Source organism: Tamandua tetradactyla, chromosome 10 (genome assembly GCF_023851605.1).
Source record: "Tamandua tetradactyla isolate mTamTet1 chromosome 10, mTamTet1.pri, whole genome shotgun sequence".
NCBI classification, from domain to species: domain Eukaryota; kingdom Metazoa; phylum Chordata; class Mammalia; order Pilosa; family Myrmecophagidae; genus Tamandua; species Tamandua tetradactyla.
This window is the reverse complement of record NC_135336.1, coordinates 15,437,046-15,450,832: the sequence shown is the minus strand read 5'-3', so window position 1 is coordinate 15,450,832 and position 13,787 is coordinate 15,437,046. Positions and strand designations below refer to the sequence as shown.

Sequence of the window (13,787 nt, the reverse complement as noted above, 5' to 3'; positions counted from 1 at the left end):
TTGCAGGGATATCAGAAATTCTCCATACAGGGAAGTTGAATATTTCCCCCTTTCTCACCAGTCCCCCAAATGGTCTTTGCAAAAACTTCTTATTCACAGTCCAAATCACACTGGGATTTATAAGGGCATCATACTAACCTGGACAAATCAACAAAATCTCATGCCTTATTCAAGATTCCATGTACTTATCATGTTCAACTAAACTGACCATACAAGTTAAATTAGAAAATGCACCAAGTGGAGGTTATACTAGGAATGCAAGGATGGTTCAACACAAGAAAATCAATTAATGTAATACAGCATATTAACAAATCGAAAGGGAAAAATCACATGATCATCTTGATTGATGCTGTAAAAATATTTGACAAAATTTAGCATCCTTTTCTGATAAAAACTCCAAAAGACAACAATCAAAGGTAACTACCTCAATATGATAAAGGGGATAATGAAAAACCAATAGCCAGCATCGTACTCGATGAGAGACTAAAAGCTTTCCTCCTAAGATCAGGAATGAGACAAGGATGCCCACTATCACTACTATTATTCAGTATTGTGAGAAAAGTTTTACTACAGCTATTAGGCAGAACAAAGAAAAAAAGACATCCAAATTGAAAAGGAAGAAGTAAAACTTTCATTATTTGCAGATGACATGATATTATACTTGGAACATCCTGAGAAATCTACAGCAAAGTTACTTGAGCGAATAAACAAATTCAGCAAGGTGGCAGTATATAAAATTAATGTGCAAAAAAAAGAAACGTTTCTATACACAAGTAATGACCTAACTGAAGAGTCAATTAAAGAAAAAATTCCATTCAAAATAGCAACTAAAAGAATCAACTACTTAGAAATAAATTTAACTAGGGATGTAAAGGGCTTCTACACAGGAAAATGCTTAACAATTCTAAAAGAAATAAAAAAGATCTCAATAGGTGGAAAGACATTCCCTGCTCATGGATAGGAAGGCTAAATATAGTTAAGATGTCAGTTCTCCCCAAATTGATATACAGATTCTACACAGTACCAAATCAAAATTCCAACAACCTACTTTGAAGACTTGGGTAGATGTAGCTGCCACAATTCATCTAGAAGGGAAAGAGAGCCTGAATAGCTGAAAGTATCCTAAAAAAGAATGAAGTGGGAAGATTAACACTCCCTAACTTTAAAACCTATTATAAAGCCACAGTGCTCAAAACAGAATGGTCCTGGTACAAAGATAGAAGCATTGACCCATGGAATCTAATCGAGAGTGCAGAAATAGATCACCAAATTTATGGTCAAGTGATTTTTTTTTTTTTTTACATGGGCGGGCACCGGGAATCGAACCCGGGTCCTCTGGCATGGCAGGCGAGAACTCTGCCTGCTGAGCCACCGTGGCCCGCCCGGTCAAGTGATTTTTGACAAGACTCCCAAATCCTCTGAAATGGGACAAAATAGTCTTTTCAATAAAGGACATGGAAGAACTGGATATCAATAACCGAAAGAATGAAAGAGGACCCCTATCTTATAGCCTACAGAAGAATCAACTCAAAGTAGATTACACACCTAAATATAAGAACTAGCACCATAAAGCTCTAAAAGAAAATGTAGGGAAGCATCTTCAAGAAATGGGAGGTAGCTTCCTAAACTTTACACCCAAAGCACAAGCACCAAAAGAAAAAATAGATAAATGGGAACTCCTTAACATCAAATGCTTCTGCACCTCAAAAGACTTTGTCAAAAAGGTGAAGAGGCAGCCAACTTAATGGGAGAAAATATTTGGAAATCACACATTGGACAAAGGTTTGATATCCTGCATACACAAATATATCAAACAACTCAACAACAAAAGAACAAACAACCCAATTATAAAATGGGCTAAAGATATGAATAGGCATTTTTCTGAAGAACAAATACAGATGGCTCAAAAGCACATGTAGAGATGTTCATTTTCATTGGCTAATAAGGGAAATGTAGATCAAGATTACAATGAGATACCACCTCACACTTGTAGGAATGGCTGCTATTAAACAAACAGGAAACTATAAATGTTAGAGAAGACGTGGAGAAACTGGGACACTTATGCACTGCTGGTGGGAATGTATAATGGTGTAGCCACTACGGAAGACTGTTTGGTGGTTCCTTACGACACTAAATATTGAGTTGCCCTGTGACACAGCAATAGCCCTACTTGGTATATACCCAGAAGAGCTAAAAGCAATGACACAAACAGAAATTTGCACACCAATGTTCATAGCAGCATTATTCACAATCGTCAAAAAAAAAGGAAGATGGAAACAAACCAAATACCGATCAACAGATGAGTAGATTAACAAAATGTGGTATATACATACAATGGAATATTATGAAGCAGTAAAATGAAATGACATCCTGAAGCACATGACAAGGTGGATGCAACTTGAGAACATAATGTTGAGTGAAATAAACCAGACACCAAAGTATAGATATTGTATGATTCCACTTTTATGTCCATGGTAAGGTAAAATCAGAGGCTTCTTTGAGATACATCAAAGCTAGAATGGTTAGCTAATGAGGTTAAACTCCAATTTAAGGGAACAGGTAGAAGTGAAGGCCATCTTCTAGTGGGTCTATAAGTAATATTACCATACTGAAGTTGAACAAGATGGAAAGGGGTTCTACACACCTACGTGTCCCACTGATTAACACTAGAAATATAAATTAGTTCTTGCAAGATTGCTTCAAAGGTGTGATTCATGTACAAAGAGTGTTTAAGCCCTGAGTACAGGGGGAGAACTGCTATTTCCTACTACAGGATATGTTTAAAAGGAAACCATCAGCACTAACACAGCAACAACAGAGGTAAATAATGGAGGGAGGGACAAGAGATAAGAGGAGGTTTAGATTTCCTCTTTAGCGAGGTTTATTGGTTTTCTTTCTCTTGGAACAATGAAAGCATCTAAAATTGAGAGTGCTGAAGGACTGTGAACTTTGGGCACTATACAGGATCCCTGATGAATGCAGATGGCTGAAGGATGCACTGACAGAGAAGTAGATTGGCAAATGATAGGGTATACTTATGAACAAATGTGGTGCTGCTACAAAAGAAAAGGAACGAAGTCAGGAGGCAAGCAACAATGTGAATGAACATGTGGGACATTTGGGGAGGCAAAATAAGCCAGAAACAAAAGAACAACAATGGTATGGTCTCCTTTAGAAAATGCTTATAAGGAAATAGGGGCCTAGATTGTAAGCTTTTATAGATGACACATTTAATCTGGAGTGATAATTATTTCTGGATTTCAAGAAGCTGTTATGTATATATAACTTGATATTTAGAAATAAGAATGAAGCCAATCAGGTTGGGGTTAAAGTAATTCAGAACACAGGGGTAAGGAAAACATTGTCTATATTTTAGAACCACACCTACTCTTTGAGACCAAAAGAAGAAAGGTTTATTTGGTTTGGAACTGAAATTTTTTTGTAGCACATAATTTAACTAAACCTATCTGTATAGGTCATTTGAACAATTGAAACACAGGGAACCCAGAATAAGAATGAGGGCCTTTAATCCTGTATAGCCTAATGTAATGCCTAGATACATCCTAGACTATATTAAGTGGATAATCAAAAAGTATTGGCAAAGTCCCTTGAGAAATGGGAGAGAAAATCTGGAACTATTAAACTTTACCATCAGGAAATCCCCTGATGCTGTGTCAAGCTTTAGGGATGCCCAAATCAATAGGCCATGCCGTTGGTCTTGAGGCTTACTCTTGTGAAGCTTATGTAGGTAGTGAAGAAGCTTAGCCTACCTATAGGTATGCCTAAGAGTTATTTCTGGACGACCTCTTTTGTTGCTCAGATATGGCCTCACTCACTCTAAGCCCAAGTCTGCAATGAAATCACTCCCTTCCCTACTACATGGAACATGACATCAGGGTGAAAGTCTCCTTGGCGATGTGGGAGATGACTCCCAGGGATGAATTTGGCCCTGTCACCGTGGTATCACAATTCCATCCTGACCAATGTGGGGAGAAGAAGTGTAACTAGTAAAGTGTCAATGGTAGAGAGAGTTCAAATAGAGTCGAGAGGCTACTCTGGAGGTTGCTCTTATGCAAGCTTCAGGTAGACCTTGCTACCTATCATAACCTGCCAACCCCCAACCAGGACCATTCCAGCCAATCCTAAAGAACACCTAGGGCAATATATAAGATTCCACAAGGGTTCCAGGCACTAGACTAACTTTGCAGAAACCTACAACCTCCAGATGGGTCCCTGGTCCAGATAAGTCCTGAAACCTAGAGGGCCCACCCTCTCCAGGACATCAGATAATTCCATCTCCTTACCACATATTATTGACAGCTCTTCCAGTATGAAAAAGGTAGAATGGCCATAGCCCAAACACACCAAAAGAGAGGGATAGAAAGATCAAAGATAATGGTGGAGTTACACAGAGAAGATAGGATTTAACAAATGAATATGAATGCTGAATCATTAAATTGATATCTCTTTTAGTCCCCAGTATCTTAGAGCAACTAGAAGTAAAAATCTAAAATTGTGGAATTGTTAAACACTGAAATGTGTTCTACAATTAATTGTTGTGCTGTGCTTTGAAATGTTTTGCTTTTTTTGCATATATGTTATTTTTTTAAAAATAGAACAAAAGTTGATTGTGGTGATAAAAGAATATTTAAGCCTTAGAGCCTCCTATATTCTGGGGCAGCTAGAAGGAAAAATCTGAGAGGATTGTATGGTAGCTCATGGCAAACCCTTGGATCTGTCCTGTAACTACTTGTTGACGAGTGCTTTGAAAATTCTATTTTGGTTTGCTTTTTTATTTCTTTGTTTTTTATATATGTTACACTATAAAAAAAAAGTTATATAAAAAGTAGGTACATCTCTTCTCATTTTCTCAAGCACTTGTTTCTCTCTGTTTGTTTTTAAATAGTTTTATTCACACATCATACAATCCAGCCTCAGCCTAACTGTATAGACATGCCTTTGCCACCATATTCTATCTGCAGACATTTCCTTTTTTTCCGCAGAGAGTCCATACCCCTTTCCAGATCCCTGTGTGTGTTGACATTTAGCTTTAGCATAATGCTGAAGTCAAAATCTAAACTAAATTTTTGTTTGTAGTTTAGAACAATATTTATTTTTAGAACAACAAAACCATACAAATGTACTTTTCATTTTAAGTTATAAATGAAGTCAAATTGTTTGCCTTATTTGAAAAGTTTATGTCATAGGTAATTGCTTTTTAAGAAGATATCTCACAATATCCAGTTCTTATTATTTTGATAATCAAAAAGCTGTTTTTTGCATTCATTTAGAGCATCTTCTATTTTTATTGTTAATTTTTTCTTTTCCACTACCAATAAAGAGAACCAGTTTGATAACATCTGTGTAAAAGCTTTTCAATACTGAAAAAGGTAGTATTTAACTCATTCTTCGTTTTTTTTTCTATAAATTAAACAGATACTAATTCTTCTCATTTTAATTCGTAGCCTCTATTTACTCATCCTTTCATATATTCTTCTTTTTTGTCAATTCTTCAAATTACTATGAGTGTTTGTACAGTATAGTAGGAGGATTAGTTCCCAGTCTTTTGCAGTTGTAGTATCATTAACATGTTATATTAATATTGCCTTGGCTTTACTCATTCCCAGATAATGGCCTTGATTGATTTTTGTTTTGTTTATGTGGCATAGAGCTCTATATACATCTTTTTTATTTTGTTCTTTGAAGAGACCGTAATGGATATGTCCTACCATGCTGTATAGCACCAGATCAAAAAAAGACAATATTTGAAAATACCCTGACACTTATAACATGCTTACTCTTGGTGAATGTTTGTTGTTAGAATAGCTGTAGAATGAATCAAGAATTTTCCTAATTAAAATGTTATTCCTTTAAGTTAGGTAGAATTTACTATGTTTAGAGTGAATACTGTGTTTTTTTCTTGTTAGAAATCTTTTAAAAATGCTGTTTCCTTTAACAGGCAGGTGTGTTTATTCTTAAAACGAGGTGCCAATCAACATGCCACTGATGAAGAAGGGAAAGACCCTTTGAGTATAGCTGTAGAAGCGGCCAATGCTGATATAGTGACCTTGTAAGTGTTTTCTCTTTACTTGAATATTTCCCATATAGTATATTACTTGTACAGGGTATTAACATAGTGTTTCATGCTATGTATGAACCTTAAAAGTGGTTGGTTATTTACTACATGTCATTTACTTCTCTAAGCACCTTAAAATATATGAACTTATTTTGTTCTTACAACAACGCTCTGAGGGTGGTATTACTGTTACCTTCATTTTGAAGATGAGGAAGTCAAAGCAGATTATTTGAGAAATTTGCCCATAGTCCACAGCTAGTAAGTGTGGACCTGGGATATGAATCCATAATTCTGGCTTTAAAACCCCTGTTATTGAGCGGGCCGTAGTGGCTCAGTGGCAGAGTTCTTGCATGCCATGCTGGAGACCCTGGTTCGTTTCCCGGTGCCTGCCTGTGTAAAATAACAACAAAAAAACCCTGTTATCCACTTTGTGCTATACTGCCTGACCAGTGGAAACAGAAAATCAGTGCCTTCTCTAAAATGGTTTCTTTAACTTTTAATATAATGCTGGGGAAGCAGGATAGAAGTTGTAGAGTAAGAATTAGAGGATTAATTCCTACCCCAAGAATTATAGAATTATAAATAGGGAGGATAGTTGCATTGATATTAGTAACTCTTGCTAGTAACTTTTGCATTACTTCCAGGCAGTGATACTTAAGAATCTTTTTTTTTTTTTTTTAATTATTCATGTGAATACCAGACTGATTTTAAGATAAAAACCAGTCGCTTTACACGATTGAGTAAAATTTTAAGTGGTATATTAAAGAAAAAACTTTGATGTCTTAGTTTGATTTTTATCTTTGATCAGTTTGATCAAAATAGTTTGTTATACAAGGATTCTAGATATGAGATGGTCACTGACATTTCATGATTATGTAGGAAGTCTAAAGGATATTTGTATGAATTCACATTCAGCTCAAATGGGCTGAATGAAGCATAGAGTTTGTGACTTCTCTGTCATGTGAGTAGAGATAGCTCCATCCACACTCCTGAATCTCAGCCTCTTACAAAGAAAAACTTCCACCACTGCCTTGAATTCCTGTGCTCCCACTGAGAATTCTTGACTTGCTATGTATCACCCTCTCTGACCCTCTGTCAATCTAAAAAGAAAAAAATAAAGCAAAATAGCAAAATATACTTTCTCTGCAGTCACTATCTTTTCCCCAATGAAAGGGTTATTGTTTATGGAGACTATCATAAAGAAAGTTTAGAACTACATAATCACTGTAGGTTTACTATTGTAGAAAGCTAAGTTATTACAGAAAAAAAGAAGAAATAGTATAGAGGCACCAACTCTGAAGCAGCTTCCTGTGCAGTGCCTATGTAGTAATGGCCCCCTTCCTCAAAAAAATCCATCTTCAAATTATCTAAATTTTTTCAGTTTTACCTTGTGTGAGGACTTGAACTTTCACTTAGCAATTTTTGAAATAAGTGTCCTCTCTAAGCATCCAAATACCAAAGGAAGACTAAGGAGCTATTATTAACCCACTCAGTGGTTGAGATGAAGATGAAGGGAATTTGTAGTACTTTGAAGATAGGAAAAGCCCATAACAGATGTTGCAGTTGCCACAGAGAGAATGTAAGAGGATGATAGAGATCTGGGTATTTGGTGGCTTCATAGGATAGGTGAGTGAGCACACAAAGTAAGTGAGGGGCACCAAAGACAGTGTTTGCCTATTTCAAAACGTTGCCTACAGTCAACAAGAAAATAGGAAATTTTTGTCTTCTTAAGCCAATGCTATATGTCTTCCTGCTGCTAGGATTAACTACCCAAAAAAAATGTATAACTAATATGGTAATCTTGGGAAAATCTTGGTAACCTTTATTTAAGCTTCCTGGTTACTAAAACGAATACCATACAATGGGGTTGGCTTAACAACAGAAATGTATTAGCTCAGTTTCAGAGGATACAAGGCTTGCTTCCCTCTGGGGGAGGTATCTTTTGGCTGTCCAGCAATCTTTGGGGTTCCTTTGATTTTCTATGACATGGCGGTGCACATGACGATGTCTTCTTTCTCCTCCTGGTTCCACTGACTTCCGGTTTCTAGTTGGTCCCCATAATTCTCTTTTGTGTCATATTTCATTTGCTTATGAGAATTTCAGTCATATTAGATTAAGGCTTACCCTCATTCAGTGTGGGCACACCTTCACAACATCTTCAAAAGTTCTGTTTACAAATGGGTCTGCACCCTCAGGACCAAGGGTTGGGACCCAAGCATGTCTTTTGTGAGGGACATGATTCAATTCCCAACATCTACAGTCATTTATTATAATGTTTGAATATTAAATATAGTCCCAGGTTTCAAATAATCCATGGCAATACATGTTATTTATACATATTATACACATTTATATACACTCTTACTTTGCCTCAGAGTAATCCAGAGTGAACTTATTTTGGGCTATTGCTTTCACATTGTAGAAGCAATAATTTCAGCAGCTAGCAGTTAAAAAGTTTTACAGATTGCTGTAGGGAAACTCTGGAGTTTAGAGGAAGCAACCTGCTGTAGGGAAGCTGCTTATATTGAGCTGAATACACTTGTCAGAAATCTTTTGTCATCCTTCATGAGTATTGTATGTTAGTTTTGATTCCAGATTCCTGAGTCTGATGAACCAAAAGATAGTTTTAGTGGTAAATAATTGGTTTCAAAAAATTTATATTTATATCCACACACACACACACACGTTACTACATGTATTACCTGCTGTTCTAGTTTGCTAGCTGCTGGAATGCAATATACCAGAAAAGGAATGGTTTTTAACAAGGGTAATTTAATGAGTTGCTAGTTTACAGATCTAAGGCCAAGAAAATGTCCCAATTAAAACAAGTCTATAGAAATGTCCAATCAAAGGCATCTGGCGAAAGATACCTTGGCTCAAGAGGGCTGATGAAGTTCAGGGTTTCTCTCTCATCTGGAAAGGCACATGGTGAACGCAGTCAGGGCTTCTCTCTGAGCTGGAAGGGCACATGGCAGACACGGCGTCATCTGCTAGCTTACTCTCCTGGCTTCTGGTTTCATGAAGCTCCCCGGGAGGCGTTTCCCTTCTTCATCTCCAAAGGTTGCTGGCTCGTGGACTCTCTGCATCTCATGGCTACATCATTCTGCTCTCTCTGAATCTCTCTGAATCTCCAAAATATTCCCTCTTTTATAGGACTCCAATAAACCAATCAAGACCCACTCAAATGGGTGGAGACATGTCATCCCCTAATCCAGTTAAACAACCATTCTTGACTAAATCACATCACCTAGGGAGATGATCTCATTACAGTTTCAAATCTGCAGTATTGAATAGGGATTATTCTACCTTATGAAATGGGACATATTAAAACATGGCTTTTCTTAGGGGGCACACTTCCTTTCAAACCAGCACACCTGCAATTCATTAGTTTATGGACATTTATATTATGTAACTTCATCTAAAAATCTTTTTATTTCATTTTAGGTTACGTTTAGCAAGAATGAATGAAGAGATGCGTGAATCAGAAGGACTTTATGGACAGCCAGGTCAATATTCTACTAATAATCACACTGAGATGCAGTATAAGAAGTGCATTCAGGAATTTATCAGTTTACAACTGGAAGATTCCTAGTTCTGTAGCAAACTAAAATAGTACTATATAGAGCTTTTATAACCTACTTGTAAATTGTGAGTTTGTTAACTGTGTACTGTACTTAATGAATTTCTTGGGTGGCTAATTGCCAGGCCTTTACAAATCTATAACTATTCCTATTAGAGTATACATTATTTGCTGTATTTAACCCTGGCTGCTGACTTGCTTTATCTGCTGTATAGATGTCTTCCATATACATTCCAGTGAAGTGAATGGAATGGTAATGTGTTCTTTATACACTTCAGCAGCACAATAGACTTCTTCTTTTTGGAATTCTGTTTTATTGTCAAGTGAATATAACAAAATTATTTTATTTTTGTCATTCAGGGAATTTATATAAGTTGTGTTCAGGGAGAAAGCAAATCACCGTGTGTTTTGGCATATAAAAAGTCAGTATGGAAGGGAAGGGCCACAGTGGCTCAGCAGGCAGAGTTCTTGCCCGCCATGCCAGAGACCCAGGTTTGTTTCCTGGTGCCTGCCCCTGTAAAAAAAAACAAGCCAGTATGAAAGATATGAAGAAAAAGATTTGTGCTTCAAGCTACGACTTAGTTGAAGGGTAAAAAATTTACCAGTAAGTTGAGAAGTCCATAATAGGAGTGGAGTTAGTATATAAAGTAGAGGGAAAAGGTCCCATTTTATCTTACAGCTTTGCCCCAGTGAATCGTACAGTATCTTTTCGATAAGTGAAAGTATGTAGAACAAAATTTTGTGAGCCTGATGGCAAAGTAGATTTATTCTTATTAGAGAAATCTCAGTTCATGATCATATATTTTGAGTAATTTTCACCTTAAGTCATGATGTCAAGAAAAGGAAGAAGTGTTGTTGAACATGTTCTTCTCTTTGATGAACATATCCTTGTGCGCCATTCTTAGTAAAGAAGAAAGTAATTATTGGACCTCTAGTTTCCTGAGTTAGGATATACAGATTACTAATTTATCTATTTTAAATTGATATACATATTGGTAAAAAAAATTTCTGGAATCCATGGCTAAAATATTTGAGGAATGTTCAGTTTATAATGAACATATTTCATTTTTTTCAATGAATATTAACGTATTATTTTTAAAGTGGCCTGGTAATATCATCTTTACTTCCTGTTTAAATATGAGCTGAATTTTCTGTACTTTATGCTAGCTTCTTGCTTTTATTTTTAAGCAGATTAATATATAATTAATGTAAATGTGGGACCATTCTTTTCTCAGAGACTGTATTTATCATTATATTTGGTCTAATTTAATAGGAAACAGGTTAGAACTTTGAGAATAGAGGCACTTCAGCTAGATGCTTCTAATCTAGGGTGCCTTCGTTTAATCCTATGGATCATACAGTACTACAGACTCATGATATACCAAGATATAAGTGTGCTGATTAAGGGTGAAGTTTCAGTGTTAATTCTGGATTTCACCCACTCAGTTTAAACTTGAATGTTAGATTTTAAATAAGTTATAATTTTGTAACAGATTACTTAAGTGATAGTATTACTAGGCCATTTTTGAGGCCTTTGTGTTGAAGCACTTTAAAATAAAAATTGTTTAAAGGACATGACCTGATATTTGTGAGATAAGAGTGAACTTCAGAATTTTAAGTTAAAACATTTTTTTCCGTGAAATTTTAAATTTAAATGTTTAGTCTGCCGCTCTTTCCTTAAGGTATTTGCTAATGAAGTTACACCCATCTAATTAGTCAGAAGGTCAGTGATTGGCTTTTTTCTAGAGTTGGGAAGCTTGACAGGATAGAGACTTCTTTGTTCTTGCCACCTCTAGTTCTACCCGCAGTGCTTTCTGCTGCCATCCTTAGTAGCATTCAGATGTCTCTTTCACTGCCATTTATGTATAAGTTTATATATAAGTATGCAAATAAGTACTTTCCAATCAGGAGTGAAAAAAATAGTTTTTTCCAACTTATTTAAATGAAAATTGGGGGGATGGATTGGGGAGGGTGATTTTAAAACAAGCTTTTCTACCACTCTCATATTTTAGTTTAGGGGTTCAAAAGTAGATCAGATTTCTGGAAATGGTATATCAGAAGAATAAAAGGAGATCTTCAAATAGATCATCTTGATAATATTTAGATTTTAAACTCATTCAGAGGGACTAATACTTAAAGCAGAACAATTTATACTTATACAGGTGACATGGTGAAATGGTACAGCAAGTGCTGTTTGGGTACTTTTCCTTTATGTGTCTTTGGAGAGCAGATACATTCATGCGGGTAGCAGCTCTTCTATTTCCTCCTGTTCTTATCACTCCAAACTTTTCTCTCATAGATTTTGATTGCCCTTAGTAATAGAAAGAAAACCTCAGATTTTCGAATAATTTTGAAATACAGGTATTTTTGATCTTTTGATAATGAAGGACTCTACTGTTTAAAAGGCTTGGATCTAATCTTTGGCAATCATGGACCTATTTCCAGGAAACCTGACTTCTGAACTTTATATCTACAACCCTAAAAGGCCTAGGACTCTATTTTTTGCAAGGTGATACAAGAACACGTTTACCGAAAAGAAGATTATCCCCCTTATCAGTTCCTGTAACTCTTAAGGGGCCTGGGTGGATGAGTGAAATATCACACCCTACTCTCAGTTGTTAGAACCCAGTTACCACAGTTCCTGGCTCCATACTTTTCTTGATCTTTGGCAGAGTATTTTAGCCAGCTGAGAATCATTGCTTTGGTGAACCACTAGTGGTTATGAGAGTATTTTGTAGGCAAAGGTTGGGAATGATGTAATCACTTTTAAAACGGAAGCTGTTATCAACCCAGAAGGGCAGGATCCTATGCGCGATCCTCTGGGGGTGGGGTATCACGTGATGCCTTTGAGGGAGTACATTTCAAGAACAAAATGAGCAAAATCTTTGATTATCCTAACTGCTCTTGTGATGGATATTATGAATACCAAAATCAAAGACAGTTTTAACCTAGTAGTGGAAATATAGTAGTTCACATTAAAAAAACTCAGAATTGCCCTTGCACATAGAAAAGTTAGCTATCTGAAGGGAAATAGCATGTGGTTAGGTATTAAAAATATTGGGTAATTAATTGTTTACTGTTTATTATAAATTGTTAAATATGCTCTTTGAACATTCCAGGGGGACGAATTCCAGGTGGTTTTGATTATGTGCTACAGTGTAGACAAGTTATATTTGCTTTGGGAAAATTTCTAAGTTACTAAGATTATAGTTAAATTTTAAAGAATCACATTGAAGTCCAATTTGTACTAATTATATTAAATATCTTAATCTCTTGTTGCTATTACATTTGCTTTTTTGACAATACATTTCTAGGTCTAAGAAAGGTAGTATATTGCTAGTGCATTAATGTCTTGTTAGAAACTGATTATTAACACAGAGTTTGTGTGTGTGTGTGTGTGAGAAGGTGGAGCCTTCTTTTTGTATTGTACTCAGTTTTTAAAAATGTAATCAGTCAGTGAAACCAATGATTTGTGTACCAAGTAGCACCAACAGTTTCCTTCAAGGAAGCATTTAATTCAATGAATGAGAAGATTTATAATTTGTTTTGCATGGTACAATGGATCTACTAAATGTACTTGTGTAATAGGTACTAGAAGATTTAACAACAAAAACTGGAGAACCACAGAAAGATAAATAATCCCACAGTTTGTTCTGCAAAATATGCATTGTTAATAGTAGAAGCCATATATTGCCATTGTACTGTTGTAATACTTGAGAATGCTCACCTGGTGCTATCTGTAAACTATTTGGCATTATCGTCTGCTAGATCCTTCTTCCTATTTCTTCTTGAATGTATAATGTGTGCCTTTTAAGTTACTTTTGGTGTTGAATGGTAAAATAAGTGTGGTATTTTTGTATTATGATCAGCACTTTACACTTTCTTGGAAAGTAAAATTCCAGATCCAATTTAAATAGTATTTTAAAAATATTTATAATGTTTACAATAAATATTTTAAATATTTTAATTCAATATCAAAGGATAAGAAAATTTTAATTATTTTGTATGGTTTGTTAATTGCTATTTAATGTTGCTCTCTTATTTTATAATTTTAGAATAGCTAAAAATGAAAATAGATTATAGTTTTTGTCTTTTAATGTGGAAGTAAACTTTTAAGAAATCACGGGTATA

General features: G+C 35.6%; 1 protein-coding gene across 1 annotated transcript in view; it reads left to right on the top strand.

Annotated features, from left to right (window-relative positions):
* ACAP2 (ArfGAP with coiled-coil, ankyrin repeat and PH domains 2) overlaps positions 1–13,787 on the top strand; it is a 194,773-nt gene that overhangs the window by 174,960 nt on the left and 6,026 nt on the right. Inside the window, exons 22-23 of the mRNA XM_077119331.1 lie at positions 5,960–6,070; positions 9,521–9,582. Of these exons, the coding sequence (XP_076975446.1) occupies positions 5,960–6,070; positions 9,521–9,582 (173 nt within the window). The remainder of the gene's footprint in view (positions 1–5,959; positions 6,071–9,520; positions 9,583–13,787) is intronic.